Source organism: Sapajus apella, unplaced genomic scaffold, assembly GCF_009761245.1.
Source record: "Sapajus apella isolate SASKATOON/1434 unplaced genomic scaffold, GSC_monkey_1.0 scaffold16, whole genome shotgun sequence".
Lineage (NCBI taxonomy): Eukaryota > Metazoa > Chordata > Mammalia > Primates > Cebidae > Sapajus > Sapajus apella.
In genome coordinates, this window is record NW_022436956.1 from 17,407,533 (window position 1) to 17,428,099 (window position 20,567).

The 20,567-nt window shown below is 50.4% G+C and overlaps 1 protein-coding gene and 1 long non-coding RNA gene across 2 annotated transcripts in view; both read left to right on the forward strand.

The window, feature by feature from the left end:
- The first annotated feature begins 4,786 nt into the window (after positions 1–4,786).
- LOC116556221 lies at positions 4,787–6,990 on the forward strand. Its single transcript, XR_004270889.1, has 2 exons — positions 4,787–5,312; positions 5,795–6,990. It is a non-coding gene; the product is annotated as an uncharacterized LOC116556221 (long non-coding RNA).
- Positions 6,991–10,565: 3,575 nt separating this feature from the next.
- The window catches only part of DSCAML1 (DS cell adhesion molecule like 1), a 363,815-nt gene continuing 353,813 nt past the window's right edge, over positions 10,566–20,567 (forward strand). Inside the window, 1 exon segment of the mRNA XM_032285387.1 lies at positions 10,566–10,788. Within this exon segment, the coding sequence (XP_032141278.1) occupies positions 10,743–10,788 (46 nt within the window). The 5' untranslated portion in view covers positions 10,566–10,742.

Below are 20,567 nucleotides of genomic sequence, written 5' to 3' on the forward strand. Positions count from 1 at the left end.
CTGTGGAATCTTCATGTGAGCATACTTTGAAAACTGCAGGCCAGGCATGGTGGCTCACACCTGTAATGCCAGCACTTTGGGAGGCTGAGGCAGACAGATCACAAGGTCAGGAGTTTGAGGCCAGCCTGGCAGATGTAGTAAAAATGCCTTCTTTACTAATGCAAAAATTAGCGGGGCATGGTGGCAGGCACCTGTAGTCCCAGCTACTTGGGCGGCAGAGGTGGGAGAACAGCTTGGACCCAGAGACGGAGGTTGCAGTGAGCCGACACCACATCTTTGCACTCCAGCCTGGGCACCAGAGTGAGACTCTGTCAAAAAAAAGAAAACTGCAAAGCTCCACTTTTTAACCCCGATGAAAGCCAGAATCAAACTGACTTTTCAAAGGAGAAACCCTTCAGGCTGAATTTTCTTCCACTTCTTCCAAGTCCAACTGTATCTCATATTGAAAGATAATCTCCATGGAGGAGCCCCCATCCGGCCCAAATGTTTCTCATACTCAGTCTTTGGGCGACACCTGCTGGCCATAGCAGGTACTATGTCCTCCTGCGGCTAAATAGCTATGCGGAGGAAGCTTACCCATCTCTTTAGACATTCGCAGCCACGCTGCAGGTCAGTGTTCTAGTCCCACTTCTACAGATCAAAAAGGTGAGACTTGGTCCTCCCAGCTCATGAGAGGTGCAATGAATCTCTCACTCCAGGTTCTTGGCTCCATCTCATCCCTACTTCTTGCTCTTAGGCTGGATGGAGTGGTGAGTCCTCCACCTGGGAGAAGGACAACTCCCCACCCCCCAAATCATCCTGAAGTAGGCACTAGGATTAGGGGCAAGGTCAGGGTTGAAGCCAGGACAGGTCAGGTTGTCCCTGTGTCAACAGCCCCCAACAGGCAGCCCACCACATCCAATTGTTCCCCATCTGCAGAACAACCAGACAGATGGTCGGGGCTTCGGCGCTACAAATTCACTCTGAGGAGGCAGAGAGATGCCATTTGGCCAGGCTGTGTGGTAAGGAGCTGGGCACAGGCTGCCCCCTGAGCCTGTTGCCTCCGTGCCCACTGTGTGGGGCCGTGGCTAGCCTGAAATCCTGTGCGTGCCTTGGGGGCAGTGGCTGCACCTTGCCAAGGAAACGTTCAGTCAGGAGGTGAAACGTATTGTGATTGAGAACGAGAATCTGGCCTCATCCTTGAGAGATGCACACAGACTGATCAATGGATGAAATTACATAACACATGAAATTTGCTTCAGAAAAATTCATGGTGATGGGAGCAGGGGGCACGGATGAATCAAAACTGGCTGCAAGTCAACTGTTGTATCATCTGGGAAATAAGGGCATAGCGATTAGTTATACTATTCTCCCTACTTTTGTATATGTTTGAGATTCTCCATGTTCAAACTTTCTAAAAAATGTAACAGCAGAGACACTACCACCACCAAAGTCAATACAAATAATGATGACTCAAAATTAGACTGCCTTGAGCATCTGATGTGGTATGAATTGGATAAGTTAGTTAATTCCTCTGTGCCTCAGTTTCATTGCCTTTAAAATGGGGATGGTAATAATCATACCAGTCTTATAGCGTTGTTTTCAGATTCTTCTTCTGGAGTAATTAGCACAGTGCTGGCCCCACAGCAAGCTCTGAATTATAATCATTGTTATTAGTAGGAGTCCAGGGCTCTGGTTATAATTTGCCAAAAGTAGAAGCTACTTTAGCTGATGCAGACAAACAATTCATCAGCCCAGCTCAGTGTTCAGACCGAGGAGTCTTTGAGGACACAGCCCTGAACTGCCGAGTGCCGGGCATGTGGGTGTCTCAGATGGGTAGACACACACCAGAGTCAGGCTTTCCTTAGATCCTGTAGGGAGGCCTTCTCCCTGCCTCTCTGCATATCCTTCCCATTGCTCATGCCCAACTCACAACCACTTGGTTTTTGCTGACCACTCCTTTCTCTGAGTTTAAGCAGCTCTCTTCACAGATGCATCGAACCTCTGCCCTAGGTGAGACTGTAAAGGTCATCAAACCCAGCCACATCATCATAGCTTCATTCAACAGTCATCAAAGACCTGCCTTAGGTGGTGAGGATGGAGTGGTGAGCAAGGCGGGCGAGAGACTGAAGACAACAAGGACTGGGAGGGAGGTAAACAGCACTTAGCTGAGTGCAGGCCAGGAGGTCAGGAGCCCTGGACCTAAGCCCTGACTTTGCCATGTGACCTGGGATGCCCTTCACCTGCTGGCCACTGTTTCCTTCTGGATGGGACAAGGCACTTGCAGGAGATGCTCCCCAGGTCCCTTCACACTCTAAACTGCTGACTCTGAGCATGTAGGTCTCCCTGTGTTGCTCTTTAAACATCTTCCTCACTGGAGTGCAAGCTTCCTGAGGGCAGGAACTCTGTGCTAGACTTTTCAGGGATCCGGGAGTTCCTTGCATGGGGCCTGGGTACAGACTTGCCAAAGGAATGAATAAAACAAAATAAACTTCCTCCAGGCCAAGTGGGGGCCAGAAACAGTGAAAGAACAGAGTTTTTAACTGGGAGAGGTGGGAAATGGATCCCCAAAAAACCTCATGCTGTACCACTTGGAGATTGATGATGCCCACCAGCATGTTAAAGCCTGCAGTAAAAAACAAAAGCAAAAGCAACCCCCACAAAAACCTATTTACCTTTGATTATTCCAGTGTTTTCCAAACCTATTTGACCATAAATCAGTTTTTGCACCTTACTTATTACCTTCTCATGAAACACTTGTGAAATGTTATATTAGATCTTTTTGCATTTTCAGTCAGGTTTATTAAAAACAAAGTCAAGTTTGGTAAAGATGCTAGGTTTCAATGTCATCATGGCCTGAAATGGGAACCTCATTGCTGCATTCTTAGCTAAGCTCTGCCGCCCTCACTGGGGCTGGGCTAGGACCTTAGAAGACATTCTGAGCCATCCATTCTGTAAGTGCCATTTGACCCAGGCAACACCTCATTTCCCATCATTCACCAAATGATGAGTGGGATTGTGTTTTCTCTCAAATAATCCACATCAGGATTATAGGCCGAGGAGGCCAGTTCAGTAGAAGTTCATGGGAAAGTGGCCCAACCTGATGGGCATGCCAGTCCAGGAAAGTCGACAAACGCTGCACAACAGTAAGAGAAGGTCAGGTGCCTGGACTGAAGCTGCTAACACCTCATCCGGGTCATGAGTCTATTCTGTTTTGAGAGACATTTCCTTTCTTTTTTGAGATAGACTCTGTCTCCCAGTCTGGAGTATAGTGGTGCAATCACGGCTCACTGCAGCCTTGACCTCCCAGGCTTAGGCGATCCTCCCACCTCAGCCTCCCAAGTAGCTGGGACGACTGGCATGCACCACCACGCCTGGCAGGTGGAATTTCTCCTGCTCAGAGTGGCTGGAGGGCTTACTGGCATTTTGTAGCGACTCCTGGACTTTGAGGAGGGTCTTGGCTCTCCACGTAGTGGCCAGTCACGGTGACAGTAGGTATGCTGCCATGCAGAGCGGCCGTGGAAGGCATTAGGGCAACAGTGGATTGTCTCCCATCCTGAGATCCTCCAGCGCATGCACTGGCAAGTCCAGCCCATGGTGAAATGGCCAGACTTTCTAGGAAGAGGACTTTCAAATATAAGTTCAACTTTCATCATCTAAGTCAAGGTCACCCCCATGGGACTGGGCCTTGACTTTCTCTTTTCTGGGGAGAAAAGTCTCTTCAAGGGAGCTGGCACTTTTAAGTACCTTCTGTGTGAACAGCACTATACAAATAAATACGTGGTTGACATACAGACTCAAGACCTCTGAGGCAACGGGGGGAGCCCTGGTCAGAATCCAGAGAACCTGGTCCCCAGCCGCAGTGTGACCCAAGGGAAGTTCCTGCAATGGATTCAGGTTTTGCAGGGCTGGAAGCTTAGACCATTGAGGAGAACCTCTCTAAGGTAAACAATACACAATTATGATTACAAAATTAGGTACAGATATGATTATTAATTAAGAATGATAAAAAGAAATTGCAACAAGTTGCAAATCTTGAAAAAACTGACAAATGTCATCATGAAATCCGGACAGATAACATAATATTTGTATTAACTAAATGCCTGACACAACTCGAAAATGCTTTCTAAATTAAAAAAAATTTTTTTTACATTACTTCTGCTCACAGCTTTACACAGGCTGGCTTCTGGCTCCATGCATTTCAAACCTTGTCTCTCCTGTGCTACACACATCTCTGGTGCAGGCATCTGAGGCCACAGTTATACTCAGGCACAACTTCTGGCTCTGCAGCTTCATGTTGCAAAGCGTGGTGAGTGGGCCCAGTTGGTGGTAGGAATATTCCTGCAAGCCACTCCCTACCCTGGGAGTACACGCACGGCGCGTGAACCACATCAATACATTCCACCAATCCCAAGCCAGAGTCAGATCCGCCCAAGATGTTCACCAGACTCACTGAGAAGCCAGAGCAGAAAAGGGTAGCAGCTGTGATTGACAGCTGTAGGTCAACTATATTATTCTACAGTTTTTTTTTTTTTTTTTTTTTTTTTTTTTTTGAGACAGAGTCTCACTTGGTCACCCAGGCTGGAATACAGCGGCTCCATCTTGGCTCACTGTAACCTCCACCTCCTGGGTTCAAGTGATTCTTCTGCCACAGTCTCCTAAGTATCTGGGACTGCAGGTGCCCACCACCACACCTGGCTAATTTTTGTATTTTTAGTAGAGACAGGGTTTCCCCATTTTGGCCAGGCTGGTCTCGAACTCCTGACCTCAGGTGATCCGCCCACCTCAGCCTCCCAAAGTGCTGGGATTACAGGCATGAGCCACCGAGCCCAGGAACAAATGTTTCAATATCTGACCATGTTAACACATTACTAGGGCCCTAAAGGACACTGAAGCTTGAGCTGTGTAAGCATCATGGTATAAGCAACCCCAATGTGCCTCTGGGACCCCTCTGACTTTCAGTCTTTTCATCCATATAATGATCAAAACAATTCTAACATATGTAACCAGATATGTTAGAATTTTTTTTGGTGAGAATAGATATTTTTTTTGGTGAGAATCAGAAATGGACGAAGACGTAAAGCTTCTGGAACCTAAAAATGCTGCCTACAGGGTCACGATGATGACCCTGAAGACCACAGTGACGTGGGTTGTGCAGGAACTCCCTAGACTTCTTTGGTTTTAGGGGTCAGCACTCCTACGGGGTCTAATGTTCTGCCAAAAGCTTGCCCTTAGAGACCAGAAACTCTAATATGAGACCTTCCAAGCTTAAGGCTTTGATCCCAGTTAAATGACATCTCTCTGGAAGGCATGGCACGTGAGGCTGTAATCAGGTATGTGCTACCTTGTGAGAATGAGCCCGTCTGGTCATTAAATCAGCATTTACTGAGTGCTCCCCTAGTGCCAGGAGGCACCAGGCAAGGGGTTGTAGGTACAAATTGAAAGGGTCGGAGCCCAGTAACTGGAAGAGGAGAAAAGTCAGACACGTGCATAAATAGCCACAATTCAAGACAAAGGGCTAAGACCCATGAGCCAAGTAGACGTCTGAGGCAGGGGGAGCCCAGAGGAGGCCTGGCCAGGGATAACTGGGGGTGTCTGACCAGGCCCTGCTGAATGGGAAGCCTCAAACAAGTGAAAAAGGGGGCACTGGATACTTGAGAAAGGTGAAGGTTTTCCAGGGTAGAAAACACTTCCATAAATTTGAGAAGCACATTTGTGAGTGACCCGTGAGTCAAAAGAATGCAGGAAGACTTGGGAAGCCAGCAAATTTAGCTCCACTCATTGCACTTTCCTTTTTTTCTTTTCTGTCTCATAGTTTCCATACCTTCCACCCCACCACTCCCCAGAGAGAAATGTGACAATGAGCTTTAGCTCCGTAGAATCCGGACTTCATGGAACCTCTCTGGGTTGGCTTCTCAATCAATTTCAGAGCTGTGAGCTGAAAAAAAATAGCAAGAGAGAGGCCAGAGTTATTCAGGAGACTTCTGCTTTGCTGGGGGCTTCCACAGCCCTGACCAACCGTCCTGGGGTCACTGCTGAGACAGCAGCGTGAACAAGGGCAAAGAGACCCCAGAGACTGCATCTGAACGGTCGGAACCCCAGGGCTTTAAACCCTTTGCTCCAATGAGCTTAGAGCCATAATATGATAATCCAAAATGATGAGAGAGTAAGTGGCAAGTATACCTAGACATATTCTGAGCCCAGCAGACAGAATTTTGGTTTAAGGAGCACCTGGGTAGTTTAATGACACATGCTATTTTTTCTATATAGGCATCATAGTCTATGAATTGTAACAATTCATCCTATCTCAAGAAGATGGAGGTATTTTAGATATATGTGTATATATTTGAAATCAAAACTGTTTATTTTGTATAAGTTTTTTTGTGTCTATTAGTTTCTGAATATCTGTGTATAAAAACTTCTGTTTCTTTGCCTGTATACATTCTTGGATATGCACATATACACCTATGTGGGATGGGTTAGGGTCATGTGCGTATTTGTTTGCATTTATCTTGCTTTGGTCTTAGGAAGGGATCTTGGTGATCATCCTAGCTCAACTCTTTCACCTCACTGGTGAAGAAACTGAAGTCCAGAAAGGCAAGGTGACTTGTCACAGGTCACACAGCCGGCTATGGAGACAGAAATGAACCAAGAACCTAGGATTTCAATTTGTAGATGAGGACCCTTTCTGTAATATTAAAATCAATTGTAAACCTGGGGGAAGGAAGGAGGGAGATCCTTTTTTTTTCCTCCCCCAATCGATACATAAGTACTAAGAAGCTCAATCTTGAATTAGCTGTAGAATATCAAAAGTTAAGTTTTTCACACCGACCTGGTTCAGTATTGATTCCTTTTATGAAAACTCTATTTATACTCAAGTTGTCAAAGAATTCCAGAGGGCATATGAAGCTTTTGTTAAAATAATTATAAGCCTTTGTTTTTGAAGAAAAGTATCCAAAATATATAAGCTTATTGTTTGAGTTAAACAATAAAAACATCTGTTGTTTCTCATGAAGCCTCTAGTCTTAATATAACATGGCAAAATAATACCCCTAAATATCCATGATTAACCTGAATTGGAGAGGGCCCACCTCCCAGTGACTTCGCAGAGCTGCTTCAACTGGCATTGGTTAAAAAACAAAAACAAAAACAAAAACAAAAGCACAAAAGCAAAAATAGAGACAGATCATCACCCAGCATTCTAAATGCAAGAAAATATTGAAACTAATCACTGGTTTTAAATGGACAGGGTGTCCCTACTAGAAATGAATCCCACAGATTTGAGGCTTAAAAAAAATGGAGCATATGCATAGGTGCCGATGCAGAGTTTCTGCATTGTGTTCAGATCGCATTTAAGCACAGCTGTGCCTGTCATTAAGAGTTTATGTTTACCTGCACACATGAATGTTTGCCTGGGCAAATGCGTTTGTTCTCACTCTGGCGTGCATATATTTTTGTGTGTGTGTGAAGATTTCCATCTAATTTTGGGAACAGTTCCTTCTATAAAAATAAAACATATCCCCTCCAAAATGTCAGCTGGAGAGGGGGCTGTCAGGGTTTAAAGTAGCCATGGGGTGGAACATGACTCTCTTCCCTAGAGTTTCATTTTTCCCTTGGGATTTCCTGGCGTGCCGGCTCACCCACCCCTAATACAACTCCTATTGAAGAGAAGACTTCTGAATACATCTGAACCAACCTGTCATTTTCAAAGATATTTTCCTAGCTACTAAGGAGGAACAAAATCAATGGGAAACACAAAAAGCATACAGGCTGACCTGCCTGTTTTTCTGGTCCTTCTTTTGTTAACCATCTCTCCAGGCTCTCCCAGCCTCAACGTGTACCTTCCGTGTTTCTGCAGCCTCTTGCCTGGATTCCTAACTCCTTGGCTCTGGCCTTGTCACATCATGGAAGGCACAATATCATCCCAACTTTCCCCAGTGGAGCTGTCCCCTCCTCCCAGCTCCCACAGGTCAAGGTCCTTGTGAGCAAAGCCCCTCCCATTCATGATAGTCCCCTGCGCTCACTAGGTGCCAGCCATGGGGCTTGTCTTATTTAATCCTCACTACGACTTTCCCAGGAAGAGATTGGGAATGTCTCCATTCCACCGATAAGGAAACTGCAGCTTGACACACATAAATTTCCCAAGGCACACAGCTAGTAAGCGGCAGAGCTGGGCTGAGAACTCATCTCTTGCGGTTTCCAAAACCAGGCTCCTAATCATGACATTAGAAAGCTTCCTTTTGCCAGATAGGGGCCCCAGGTGCGGTCTCCCCACCTGACCATCTCTCTATTTCCACGTAGATGTCTTCTCTGGGGACAGCCAGGCTGCAGTCACCAGCACAATGAATGACCTGGCCCATCAGATGACACATAGGCTGTGGTTCTTTAAAGGCCCCCGAGTGTAACTAGCATAAAAACTCCTACACTCAGGTTGCAGGGGGTACTTGGGGTAGATGCAAAAAGGAGGGTCCTCCTCAACTTCCAGCACGTGGGGCACGGAGCAGCTGTGCTGATACCCCCAGGCCCACTCAGATCTCCTCCCAGCAGACAGCAGCCCCTTTCATCCTGTCTGCCCCAGCGGTATATTTTAGGCCTGGCCTGACCAGGTGCTCTGGGTCAATAGGCTTAGTTTTAAATAACTGGATTCCTCTCAATGATCGTCCCCTTTAGAAGGGAAGGGGCATGGTAGAAGAATGAGCCAGGAGCCTGGAGGCAGTGAGAGATGGGAGCTAAGACAGAAGACTGGAAGCGTTTGGGCTCTGTTGCTCCTTGCGTGACCTGGGGCAGGCTTATGGCTTCCCCACTCTGGGCCTCAGTTTCCTCATCTGTAAAGCAAAAGATTGGTCTGCATCATCTCAAACACCCCTTGCAGTCTGTCCCCCCATCTCTATTCTATGCCTGTGTTTCCAGTTGACAAAACCCCTCCTGCAAATTGTTTCAGGGTGGTGATTTCACATGACGGAGCTGAGCTGCCGAGGGAAGCAGCAGCCTGCAGAGCAAGCTCTGCTCTGGAGTCAGGAGACCTGGGTTCTAGTCTTGCTTCTGATACAAACTTGGTGGCCTTGAACAAGCTAAGCCCCAATTTTCTCACCTGTTTAAAGGATGAAACTTGAAAACATTATGCTGAGTGAAATAAGCCAAGCATAAAAGGAAAGGATACATACTTTGTGGTTCCACTTATGAGGTACCTAGAATAAGCAACTTCATAGAGGTGGAAAGTGGCATGGTGGTTGCCAGGAGCTGGGGTGGTTTCCAGGAAGGAGGAGTTATTATTTAATGGGTGCAGGGTTCTGTTTGGGATGAGGAACAATTTTGGAAATGGTGCGTGGTGATGGTTGCACATCGTGAATGTATTTAATGCCACAGATAATACACTTCAAGTGGTTTAAATGGTAAATTTTATGTTGTGTATATTTTGACATATAAAAACACACGCTTTTCAAAATTTAGTTAAAATTTCTAGGGATATTTTGACAAAACCTGGGAGTGAGGAGTCCCAATTCTCCTGCGTGAACTTAGGCCACACATTTCGGAGAAGCAACTTTTCTTCCTCTGGCAAATGCAGCTAGCTGGTGGCCCCCTTCTCTCCCTCCAGCCCTCACACGCTACACCTTAGAATGTGTCCAGGTACAGCCGACTTGCCAGGGCATATTCGAAGCAGCCTCCCTGACTCTACAAAGGGAGGTCCAGTCCTGACTCATGGGCCATTCTCGGAGGTACCTGGATCCCTTCATGGGTTCTGTGACCCCTTATTTTGAAATTAAGACAAAAGGAGGGCTTGCCAACTGTATGGACCTTTTACTGCAGACCTGGCTCAGCCATGCCTGGCCCCCAGTGCCTGAGCCCGTGGCTGACATAGCAGATGTTCAATATTCATTTGGTCACTGAGAAGATGTGGTCACACCAGTCCTATTTTATGTCAACTTCATAAAGATGAGTATAAGGAATAAGCCAATTTCTGCCAGGCAAGAAAACGATAGGGGTGGGAAGGTGAAGATAATGGAGGAAGATACACAGGTAGACATTAAACGGTTCATTGCAAATAATTGTTTAAATAGTCACAATGTGCCAAGCGCTGAGGAAAAATCGAAGAGTGCCAGGGGGTGGCTGGAGTCAGCTGTGGCTCTCCGGAGGGCAGGCTTGCGGAAGTCAGGAGGGGTTGGAAGGGCAGCTACGAACTTTAGAGTGGGGAGTAGCACCAGATAGCACTGGAGAGCCTGCGATTCTACCCAGAGCGTCCGTGCTGCTCCCAGGGGGGTAAGCTGAGTCCAAAAGAGGCAGGAAGCTTGTGTCCCAGGTGACTGGGCCGGTAGAAATCGGGCGTCCTTGGCCGAAGCATGGCAGGCTCTTGGCACATGAATGATACATGCCTGTGTGCGACCACAGGCTCCAAGCCGGTGGGTGACAGGGACCCCTTGCCTCTCAGACAGCGGAGCCTGGTCGGTGCCGTCTGGCCCGGGCCCCCGCCCCTGTCCCTGGGTTCGTGGGGTTGGGGTCCGTCTGGGCTCAGGGCTCACGCGGCCCTCACCACCCGGGGTGCTGCGGGGGGGCGGGGAGAGCGGCCGCCTAGCCCAGCCCCGCGGATGACAGGAGCCGGGGAGCCGAGGAGGGAGGAGCCGCCGCCGCAGCCGAGCGCTGGGCTGAGGAGCAGAGAGAGCGGGGCGCGGAGTGCGGGCGGCTGGGAGCGCGCTGAGCGGGGGAGAGGCGCTGCCGCACGGCCGGCCACAGGACCACCTCCCCGGAGAATAGGGCCTCTTTATGGCATGTGGCTGGTAACTTTCCTCCTGCTCCTGGACTCTTTACACAAAGGTGAGACCTGCGCGGGCGGCGGAGCGGCGGAGGCGGCGGGGCCAGGGTGGCGCGGCTGGCGGCGAGGCGGGGTGCCCGGCGGGATCCAGGTGCCTGGGGGGACCGACCTGGGTTCACGGCCCCGAGTGGGGCTTAGCTGGGCGGGGCAGGCACCTTGACAAGGGCCGAGTGAGAGTCAGCCCCCGACCGCTCCGCCAGCCACCCGTGTCTGTCGTTTTGGGGCGCGCCCGTAGGGGTGGTGGCGAAGGAGCCCCTCATCTCCCTGCTCCCCGCCGGCCGCAGTTCTGCCCTGGACCCCTCCCCCAGCCTCTTGCCCGCTTCCTGCGGCTTGGTGGCGCTGGGACCCCGGAGTGCCCTCCGAGTCGAGAGGTCCTCAGGCCGTGACTCTTGACCTGGGAGTCCTCGCGTGTTCGGGCCTCGGACTCGGCGGCTGACTCCTCTACTGTGTCCGTGCGCCCCTCGTCCGCTGCTGACCCCAGCCCTGGCACGAATGTTGGCGCACCGCATGGCGCTTATCCGAGCATTAGCTGGAGGCAGGGTGGGGACAGTGGGGGTCCCGAGAGCTGGAGGTCCCTCAGATAGCAAGTTTGTTCTCCAAACCCAGAGGTCACCCTTGCACCAACCCCACCCCACCCCTCTGCCCGGGCGCTAGCCCCGGCTACCGCTTCGGCTTCGCTGCGCCACCGCGGCCACCTCGGGCAGCGCGCCCCAAGGTGCGATATTCTCAGCTTCCGCTCCTGGCCCGTTGGACCTGGGGACAAGACTTCAGGCTGGGGGGCGTGTCCCTCTTCCCGGAGAGAGGGGGTTGCTAAGGGTGGATCCAGGTGTCCGGCGTGTCCAGACCTGCGGCTGGGGCGCTGCGTACCTGATCTGCGAGGTAGCCGGGACTGGGAGGTTGGAAGAGGACAGACATTTCCGACCGAAGCCACCTGGGCACCGAGTCAGGATCAGGCAGTTGCAGGTAGTCGGGCTTCCAGGCTATCTCAGAGGACGTGCCCCCGGGCTAGCAGATGGCGGGAGATGAGACGGCCGAACTCCGCGACCTTGCGCGGTGGAGCACACACGCTCCAACAAGCTCAGCGTTACCTGTTCAGCCCTCTAACTTTTCTCCTTCGCGCCCCGGGGCGGCTTCTCTCTCCCTTTGCCCCGCTGTTGGCCTGGCCAGGTGGCAACTCTTGACCCCCAGGCGATGAGGAAGGACGCCCCAGCGGAGTGTGGGCGCCCGGGGAGGGGTCCAGCCCTGCGCTGCCCGTGCTCCAGGTGTCTGGAGTCTGCAACCTGCGAGAGCCCACTGCGATACACCTTAGGTTGGGGAAAGGAGGATAACCCTTAGTTGTAGATAACGCCAGGTCAAAACCAGACTCAAGGGTAAGATACTCCTGGCGTTTACTGGGGTAGGTCGGGAAGCAGGACAAGGAAGGGGTGGCCTCAAAAATCGTGGACAAAGTAGCTGAGTTTCTCAGGCTCAGTGGGATCCCCCCCCCATAACACACCAAGGCTGGTCTCTGCTGTTTAACCCCTTGCCCCCCGCGTCGCACTCCTTCATCCCACCTTAGCAGAGCAGAGCCTGCCTCCTGTTCAAGCCCCACCCCTGAACCCCAGTCTCCCTCTCCCCAGGTTCTTTCTGCCTCCCTCCGCCCCCGCAGGCTGGCTCGGCTCGCAGCTTTAATTACATTAATATTAAAAATACATAAGGTGAGGAGCGGCTTTCTCTCTTGATAGCTCTCTCTCCAACCCCCATCCCCTTTCCCAATTTGTCAGGCGAGAAAGCACAGGCAGGAGCCACTGCCACACTCTAGCCCAGCTTTGTCCCCAGTCCCCCCGGAACCCCCACCCCCACCCCCTGCCCCCACAACACTCCCTGAAGACCTCTTCCAGGACAGCCCATTTCCCGGGAGTGCAGGAGGCCCCTCAGCAAATACCTGAAGGACGCTCCCCTCCCCCCTCCAGGAGCCTGGCATTAATAAATGAAGCCGAGCTATTTGATAGGGCGGGAGCAGATGGGGGTGGGGGTGGAGAAAGCCCCAGAAGGCAACAGGACAGCCAAGGGGCAAAATCCTGTCCAACTGGAGAAGGAAGTTGCCAGTGGCCTTGGGCCTGTGGGCGGGCTGGAGGTGCCAGGTGTGGCGGCCCCTTGGTGGCCTTTGGGTCTGCAGAGCCTGGTGCCCCTGCGATTCAGAGGCTCCAGCGTCTGTTGGGCGCCAGGGCGCCTCGCCAGACAGGCCTTTCTTTTCCTTAGTGCTTTAATTGGGTCTTAGGTGCCAGGCTGGTCCCCGGGGCCTGTTCTGCTTGGGGTGGCATGGTAGGGGGTGGCAGAGGCGGCTTGGGGAAGACGTGATGCGGAGACAGAAAGAAGGATGGGGTTTGGTGTATTTTCTCTCCCGTTGCCAGTCACCCCCGCGGCACCAAGGAAAATGTAAATGTGAATGTTCGAGCCTCTTACAGAAAACAATATCCTCTTGCAATAATTTGTACGTCCATCTGTGAGGAGCGGGAGGAGGCAGGGACAGAGTGAGAAGAAAACAGGATGAGATGGAGCATCCTCTGGATGGAATTAAGCAGTTATTGAATGTGTTTTAAGCTTCTGTTATTTCCATTCCTCTCAAAATACCTTTATTTTTTTTATGAAGCCTGAGCTCAGACTGATGCCCCAGAACTAAACTGGGAAGGTGTTTTAATCATCAGTTATCGAGTCTCCAATAACTGCCTTATTATTGCCAAAACAAATGCAGGTTTAGGCAGCCGGATGAACCCCGGCGAGGCTCTCCGTTGTTCCATCCAGCGTGCCAGCATCTGTGTTGCCTGCATTTGCATTTTTACTGTGTAAAAGAACAAGCTTCCCCGGCACTAAAATTCCTGTTTTCTAAAAGCCAAAATAATGGATTGCATTGATTTTTTCATTTCCCACCCCAACTTCTCCAATGGGGACTCATGGTTCTTCTCTCTTGAGAAGACCAAATTAAAAGCCTTCGTCAGGCCATTAAGAAAATCTCCCACATTCTGTTCAGTGTCTAATTTAAAAGAGGGAGGGTGAGGGGGAAATGTGTATTTAAAATCTTGAAATGGCAAACACAACTTAGGGGAGGCAGGCGAAGGGCCAGTGAATACGGAGGAGGGGGTGAGTGGCAGAGAGGCCCTGGTTGCTAGAATAACATGAAGGAGATTGGCATTGCCACGATGCCCGGCAAGGCTTTCCGATGCTTCATTTTTCTGGGCATCAAAGGCAGCTGCCTTTAATATATTTCTGCAGTAGAATGGGGAGCTCAATTAGAAACAAAAAGCAAGTAAGCAGTGGGCCCAAAGGCAGTGCTTAAGTTGACCAGATCCCAGGATACTGGCCGGAGAGGCTTAGTTTTCTTAGGATAAGGATCAGAGAGGAGGTGGGTAAGCAGATAGGGGTTTGGCCCAGGGAGCAGGCCCCAAACAGGCTGGCTGGGAGCCCCTAGACACAGGACCAAGGTCTGCCCAGAGCATCCCATGGGCTGTTAGCCTATGACGGAGGGGTGCAGACCTCAAGCCTTCCTGACCTTCTCTGTGCCTTAGAATTCCATCCTTGAGACTTGCTTGGTACCCTGCTCTGGCTGGTGAAGGATGATTTAATGGTAGATGAAGAAAGGGGAGGGCAGATGCTCAGAGAGCTTTTCTGCAGAGATACGAGGCCCAGGCTGGGAGGTTTTTCCTTCTTCCATGATCTTGGAGGAGGTGTTTTCTGGGAGACCTTAGAAGTAGTCAAGAGAAGATCCCCCAGTTCCTGAAGTGCTTTCTCGGCTCCCAGCCCCATCGATTCTAGCAGATACTCAGGTGCCTGAATAGGGTGAGCTACAGGCAGCAGCGATGGCAGGGTGCCAGGAACCCAAGGGCACGCCCCAGATTTCCATATAATCTGCATATGTATTTGCATGCTTACCTAGCCAGGCCAAAAGTTGTGCCCTCTGTGAGCAGCATTTCAGCCTCCGTAGCAGCCAGTGAGTGGCTTCCCCTTTGCGTGGAAGAGGGTGGGGCAGGAGCTGGGAGAAGAACTGGTGTTGGTAATGCTTCTGTCTCCTCGAGTTTGGCCTACAGGGGCTCAGCACTGGCTTCACCATCTGGCAAGGCAGCCTCAGAGCTCCTACCGCCCATATCCAAGAGCAGACAGTGGCCCTGGGGATATTGGGGTAGGATGGGTAGCAATGGACCGAGACAGCCTAAGGTAGACCAAACTTGGGGTGTGGGTTGCTCCTCTTATGCCGTAGGAAGAAGAGGGTGAAGAGAGGGGTGAACTAGCTATAGAAATTCAGGGCCCACATTAGCTTCTTGGTGGGTACAGGAAGCTGGAATGCAGGAAGCTGGGTGCCTAGGGCTGTCATCAGCAGGTAGTGAGGCGGTGCCTGATGGGGTGGGGGTATGAAGTGAGGCAGAATGTTCTTTCACCCTCCTGGTGTGTCGACACCCAGCCTAGGAGGTGGTTGTGGCTTCAGAGAGATGAGAGGAATAGCACTGGCTTCGCATTCCACCTCCCTTAGGGCAGCTTCAGGTATGTGGGTTGGTTCTGGCGGGGCAGAGGGAGGACAGGCAGTGCAGTCACTGAGGACGGGTGTGTCAAGAGCCTGGAGTGATGCTTGAGGAGTGAGCACTTTGCAGAGCTGAGTGCCCCTCCCAGGGAGCCAGTTAGGATGCTGCAGTGGGAGTGTGGCCTTGGGAATGGTTTTGTCTGCATTTCTAGGGCCCTGAGAAGATACTACCATGGGCCTTCCCAGATATTTTTCTGCACATCTACTGATCTAGGAGGAGCCTGGTCCACCGGAGCCCACAGAGGTTTCCCAAGGATGTGGTGTGGAGGTCTAAGGGGTGAGGTGGAGCCTCAGGGGATGGATGGAGGCGGAGAGAAGGAGGGCCAGAGGGCAGAGCTTCAAGCACCACTTGCTCCCTGCCCACTGCCATTCTTTCAACTAGAGCTTTTATTCATTATCTAATTTCATATATTGGAGTAGAATGAAAAATAAAAAAGGGTGCAACCCACTAGTGTGGTAGAAATTTGGAGTCAAGACAAATCTTTCATTCACATCCTGGCTCTGCACTTACCGGCCATGTGACTTTGGGCCTCTCTGAGGCTCACTTTCTCCAGCTATGAAATGGGACTAAGGAAGATAATGCATATCGAGTAGCCGGAACATAGCTGGTGCTCAATAAACACTAGACCTCTGCTTTTTCTCTGCACTGCCTCTACCTTCTTCTCCCTGCCCCTTCTCCAGGATGCATCATCAGATTCTTCCCTAAGCAGTTGAATTAATCAGCCACATTTTTGGCCAAGCCAACGGGCTTAGACTTTATAACAATAAGAAAGACTGAGTAGCGGCCAGGACGGGGCGTCAACTCCTTCCATGCATCACCGTGCTGGGTGGCATGCAGGACTCCTTAGTAAGAAAGCCGAGGCCATGTGGGCACCTGGGTGTCCCTAGGGGGCCCAGCACACTCCCTTCTCCTGGTCATCAGTGGAAATGAAGAGGTCAGAGGCTGGCACCGGACTTGGATTGGAGGTGAGGTAAAGGCTGGTCTCGTATCTGCCAAAGGAGGGCTGGGATTGGTTGTTAAATCCCTATCATGTTGGCCAGAGTAAGAACTATTCTGGAGTTCATGCCAGAAAGCTTTGCGGAAGCTCTCCTCACAAAGCCAGCCGTCATAACTGTCACTGGATGCATTTCTGTGTCCCTCCCTGCTGAGACGAACCTCTGTTTTTCAGGCCGTTTTGCATATAGAGAACACTCTTGCAGCCTGTGACCTTGGGACTGCTCCCCCCTCCATGACCCAGTCTGTCACGGGGAAGCAGCATGTGACCCAGAGGTCAAGTGCTGCCTATGGCAGGCTGTGGCCTATGGGCTTCTACATGTTGGGGAGGCTGTGGGCTCAACAGCCTGCGTGCCTTGTTAAACAGATGTTTGTCCGGTACTGCTTTAGCATGAACGGCATTAGCCTTGGGGACCCAGGCCACTCCAGCTGCTACTCCCCTGGTGCACTCAGCTGTCCAGCACGACTCCACGAGCCCTGGCTCTACAGGATGCTTGCACTGACAGTTTCCAAGGTCACCATCTTCATTAACAACAATTATTCAAATACTAGTTAGTTGCATATCCATTAAACTGATTCTAAAGAGATGAGAGTATGTGTGTGTGTCCTGAAAAGGGCATTGTCCATGGACCTAGAAACCAAAGCTCCGCCTGTCTTACCTGGGCAAGTTGCCTAATGGTTCATGTGGCTTTATTTCGCAATCTGTAAAAGGGACAAAATTACCCCGTCCTGGCTATCCTACAGAGCGGTTGTTACTGTGTATGTGCATACATAAAAGTGAGGGGCATAAGAATGTGTATCATGTGACAGTGCTCTGTGTATGAAATGAGGCGACATATAAACACACACATGTAAAAACCACAGCAAACCCGTTTTAGCCTTATAAATGCTCTGCTGAAGTGCGAGGCATAATTACTGTCATTTCATCATACAGGAACGATGAAGGTCTCGCAGCTGTTTGTGGTTGTCTCTCCCTCCATGGGCCCCAACATATGGAGAATTTTCCTAGCTTTGCTTTTCAGCATCATGGGGAACAGCTGATGAGGCACAGTCAGGCTGGCAACAGTCTTCCTGGAGCAAACTTGGCAGATCCCCTGTGGCCCCAGCGGTGGCGGGAGTGGGAGGAAGCCTACCTCTGCTCCCTCCTCTCATTCCCCTCCAAGGTTCTTAGAGGCAAGCGTGGTCCATAGTCCTCTGGACCAAATCCCCCAAAGGGACATTCTCCCTGCAGGGAATTCAGTCTTTTGTGGGAAGAGCAGTAGGCACAGTCCCATCTTGTGTGACCTCATTTAAGGTCACTGTACTCACTGGAATCCCTGAGAACTCTGCTGAGTCAAGGCTGGTGGACATCTTGCTTCTAGGGGGGCCCTCCAGCAGCCGTGGGGTATGGGAGAGGATGGGACCCCTGCTTTGGGGGTGGGAGAGGGAGATTCAGGTGATCACCATGGGTAAAAGTCTTGCAGGGTTGGAAGGCATCTTTAAGGATGTGGAATCTGTCCCCTAATCAGAGGCTGATTCTCTCCACAGCTTTCCCACCTAGCATCTTTTTCTCCCTGCACTAGCACTTCCAGCAGCAGGGACTCCTTCCTTGCAAGGCAGCCCATTCCCCGCCACACAGCTCTGACTATTACTGAGCTCATCCTTAGAACAGGTCAAACCCTGTGGTGGTCTTGGAACTTCTACACTGGTCCTGATGTCACCACACAGAGCAAGGCAAAGCCCCCTTCCGCTTGGCAGCCCTGCAACTATGGTAGGCAGATGTCTTAACCATCTGAGGCCCCTCCTGTGGACACGCAGCATCCCTAGTTGTTCTGATGCACCCTCGCATGACATTGTTTCGGTGCTTCGTGGTGCTCCCAAGTTCTACAATGGTCAGTTTTCTGACAGCAGTTTTCTGGCCAGAATTGAGAGAACAGTGGAGACAGCAATGTAGCCCCAGCCGGGATGCTGGTGAACTGTGTCCCTGGGGTAAATGACTCCACCTCTCTAGGCCTCTTGAATGGAGGAGATTGGACAAAATAATCTCTTAAGTCCCTCAAGCATTAACAATCTAAATCTAGGATTCTCCAGGGACAACTGTGCTGTCTGAGCCGACTCCCTGGAAAGAACTTTTGGCCATAAGGGACCTTCCTTTGACAGGCCCTGTCTAGAAAGGGCTGGAAGATTAAAGAGTCTGTCCAACAGTCAGCTGTTGCTCATAACTTCTCCCGGAGCGGATGGTGCAGGGCCTTGGAGGTTGAGGGATAGCTGCGTCTTCACTGGACCTCGCAGGTTTCTGGTTGCTGGTCACAGAAGCCATGTTTGTGCTAAGAATCTTAAAAACAAACACCAAAACCACCATGTTTCTGATGGACACAGGGAGGATACTTGAGCTCTGCCTTGCATGGGGATTGGAAATGGGGGGTACTCTTGGGCCATCTCAATGACTAGGGTGGGAAGCTGCTGGCGTTTAGTTGGAGCAGGGATGGAATGTCTAATGACAGGGAGAGTTCCAAATAATTCAGAATTGTCATACCCCAATTGTTCTCTTTTGTCAGGAAAATCCCCCTACAGTGTGCTCACACCATGCGGGGGACGGTCTGAGTCTAGCCTGTCCTGCCTGCTGAGCAGCACATCCGGGCAGAAAGATGTGAAATGCAGCTCTGCGACTATGAGCTGTGGAACACCAGGGAATTATCTGACCTAAGATCATGTCTTCCTATCTGTAAAATGGGGTCTTGAGCAGTAGCTACATCCAAGGGTTGTTGTAAGAATTAAATGTGCAATAATGCAAGAAAAAGGCTTCCCACCATGCCTGGCACAAAATAAATGCTAAAAAGAAATGATGGGAACAGGTGCAGTGGCTCATGCCTGTAATCCCAGCACTTTGGGAGGCCAAGGCAGGCAGATCACTTGAGGTCAGGAGTTTGAGACCAGCCTGCCCAACATGGCGAAATCCCGTCTCTACTAAAAATACAAAAAATTAGCCATGTGTGGTGGCAGGCACCTGTAATCTCAGCTACTCGGGAGGCTGAGGCAGGAGAATCACTTGAACCCAGGAGGTGGAGGCTGCAGTGAGCCAAGATGGTGTCACTGCACTCCAGCCTGGGTGACAGAATGAGACTCCTCTCAAAAAGGAAGGAAGGGAAGGAAGGGAAGGAAGGGAAGGAAGGGAGAAAGAAAGAAAGAGAAAGAGAGAAAGAGAAAGAAAGAAAGAAAGAAATGCAGAGAGCATGGGACTTGGCCCAGGTTCCCTCTTGTCCAAGGACCATACCGACTCAGCCTGCCTGGTAGATGCTCTGGTGCTGTCTGGGAGACTCAACCCTCTCCTTCCCAGGGTTGGGGCTCAGACTATTTCCAAGATGCAAATGTAACATAAAGGGTTTTTGGTGAAGCAGCAAGACACCGTCTGGCTGGTCCTCCTCAGGGTTTTGAATGGACTTGGTGGGTGAGCTGTTCAGAGGATCACTCCACTGCTTGATCCTCTCTGTATCCAATTTTCCCAGCTCTGGGATGAGAACAAGCAGAGTGAAGGCACATAATACATCTCCCGTGAAAATCTTTGTGTGGAAGTACAGTGCAGTAATCAACCTTGCAAATCAATCCGAGAAACCACTCCAGCTCACATCTGCATGAAGAACTCTGCATAAGGCTTGGGAGTTAGCAAAACTGTGTGGCTATTGCAATGCTCTGTTGCTATTGATTCTACCACTATGGTTTTATTAACTTGATGGCCAAATTAAGTTAATTAATGTGGTGATAAGGTCTTGTCAGCCAAGCAGATGACAACTGTCTGTTGTTGGGAAAGGAAATATAGAAATCCAGGATGGCAAATTGACTTTTCCAAAGGACTGTCACTCTGAGTATGGACAGAGGACACCCGTCTCAGAATTTCTGGCCCTACGACAGACTTGGTGACTCTGTTATCTAAGACTCTGCATTTTTAACAAGCTCTCCAGGTGATTCTCATGCATATTGATGTTTGAGAACCACAGTGTTGAGTTATTATGGTTATCATCATAGCCGGGCAGTAAATATTTGTTGCTCAAGGATTCACTTTTCCCACAAATACTTATCGCCTGCCTGCTATAATGATAATGCTCGCGGCAGCAGCCACAAATACTTAGGTGATACCAGGCACTGACATACACCAGAAACTGTCCCAAGCTTTTCATATATATATTAACTCATCCAACCATAACAACCCTTGAGGTAGATTTTGTCACCTCCTTTGTATAGATGGGGAAACCAAGGCA